Genomic DNA, 1,877 nt, shown 5'->3' with positions numbered 1-1,877 from the left:
ACTCTGAACTCTTGGATAAACAGCTCTACATAAAAAGCCTCTATTAACAGTGAGGGTAATTAACCCTTGGAATGATTTACCAAGGGTGGTGGTAGATACTTAGTTTATGGACAATTTTTAATTCAAGATTGGATGATTTTTTAAAAGATATGCTCTAATTTACAATGAAAAATATTGGAAAAATATTATGACTTGTGTTATACAAGCAATTAGACTAGACCGGGGGGGTTGAATTTATCATCTGCGAACACCTTGGGATCCACAGACTATATCTAAGGGGTCCTCAAAAAGTTGTTGTTACCATAGAACACTGGTTTTCAACCTGTGGTCTGTGGATTCCTAGGGGTCCACAGATTATGTCTACAATTTCCACCTCCATTCAAAATTTGTGATTGGTCCACAAATAAAAAAAAACCCACTGGTCTAGATAATCAAAATGGTTCCTTTGGGCTTTGGAATCTATGACTAAATTAAATTTCCATTGTTTAGGCATCTCTTAAGAGATAACACGAGTCTCCACTGTACATCAGATTTATTGTTGTGATACCCATTGCTTCTATCCCCCCCTCTGCCTTTTTTTGACACAGAGCACAGTGAAAGGAGAAATGGCTCCCGGGAACTGCACCAGAGTGACTGGCTTCATTTTCCGGGGAATAACCGACAGTCCAAAGCTGCAAAACATCCTCTTTGTGTTCTTCTTTGCCATTTATTTCTGCACCTTGGTGGGGAATGTCGGGATGATTGTGCTGATTAAGGTTGACTCCCAACTCCACAGCTCCATGTACTTTTTCCTCAGCAATTTGTCAATCTTAGATGTTGTCTACTCCTCTGTGATTGCCCCCAAGGCGATGGTCAGTTCCCTAGCAAAGAGTAAAGGCATTTCTTTCCCTGGGTGTGTGGTTCAGTTTTTCCTCTTCTCTTTCTGTGCCAACAATGAGCTTTGCCTCCTGGCTGTGATGGCGTACGATCGCTTCATGGCCATCTGCAACCCATTGCTTTATAATGTCATCATGTCCAAGAGAGTCTGCTTCCAGCTGGTGGCTGGCTCTTACCTATGTGCCTGTGTCAATGCTACTGTGCATATGTGTACTGTATTCAGTCTGTCCTTCGGCCACTACAATGTCCTCGATCATTTCTTCTGTGATAGTCGCCCACTCCAAGAAATCTCCTGCTCTGACTTTCGTATCAATAAGCTTGTGCATTTCATCATAGAAACAATAGGCACCATTTTCATCATCCTCATCTCCTACATCTACATCATCTTAGCCATCCTGAGGATCCGCTCCACTGCAGGAAGGCACAAAGCCTTCTCCACCTGCGCCTCCCACCTGACTGACGTTTCCATCTTATATGGGACCCTGATCTTTACATATTTACGACCCTCATCTGGCAGCTCAGTGGACTGGGAGAAAATGGTGGCCGTGTTCGATACCCTTGTGATCCCCATGCTGAACCCCCTAATCTGCAGCCTGAGGAATAAGGAGGTGAAGGATGCCCTGAGGAGGACAATATACCAGAAAATTATTCCTCGCTGTATGTAAATATGGGGACTGGTTTTTACTGATCAGTACTGGAGTGCAGATATGAGCTAGTTCTCACTCGTTAAGTCATTATGCAGAAATTTCTGTCATCATGTGACTTACAGGAGAATACAATAAGGAAATGGAACTTGAGCCAGATAATGAAGAAAGACGCTATTTCCCTTGAAAAACAGTGTCCAGTAACTGTGTTACAGCTTCTCCTTTATGCATTGATATGTGATTTCTGCAATATAGGCATCTCTCCCTGCTGTTCCACTACCTTTTGAATTATATTGGTTAATTCAGCAGATGATATAAAGAGGAGATACTCGGATACTGTAATTGTTTTTGTTTGTC

General features: G+C 42.3%; 1 protein-coding gene across 1 annotated transcript; it reads left to right on the top strand.

Moving 5' to 3' along the window:
* The first annotated feature begins 605 nt into the window (after positions 1 to 605).
* On the top strand, positions 606 to 1,541 carry LOC135878784 (olfactory receptor 5G9-like). Its single transcript, XM_065404532.1, has one exon. It carries the CDS (start codon positions 606 to 608, stop codon positions 1,539 to 1,541), a length of 936 nt encoding a protein of 311 aa, XP_065260604.1.
* Positions 1,542 to 1,877: the final 336 nt, after the last annotated feature.

The sequence above is a fragment of the Emys orbicularis genome, chromosome 4 (genome assembly GCF_028017835.1).
Source record: "Emys orbicularis isolate rEmyOrb1 chromosome 4, rEmyOrb1.hap1, whole genome shotgun sequence".
NCBI classification, from domain to species: domain Eukaryota; kingdom Metazoa; phylum Chordata; order Testudines; family Emydidae; genus Emys; species Emys orbicularis.
This window is presented reverse-complemented; position numbering and strand designations above follow the sequence as displayed.

Excerpts from the sequence above, each read along its gene's own strand:
- LOC135878784 (XM_065404532.1), top strand. The coding sequence starts at position 606 with ATGGCTCCCGGGAACTGCACCAGAGTGACTGGCTTCATTTTCCGGGGA.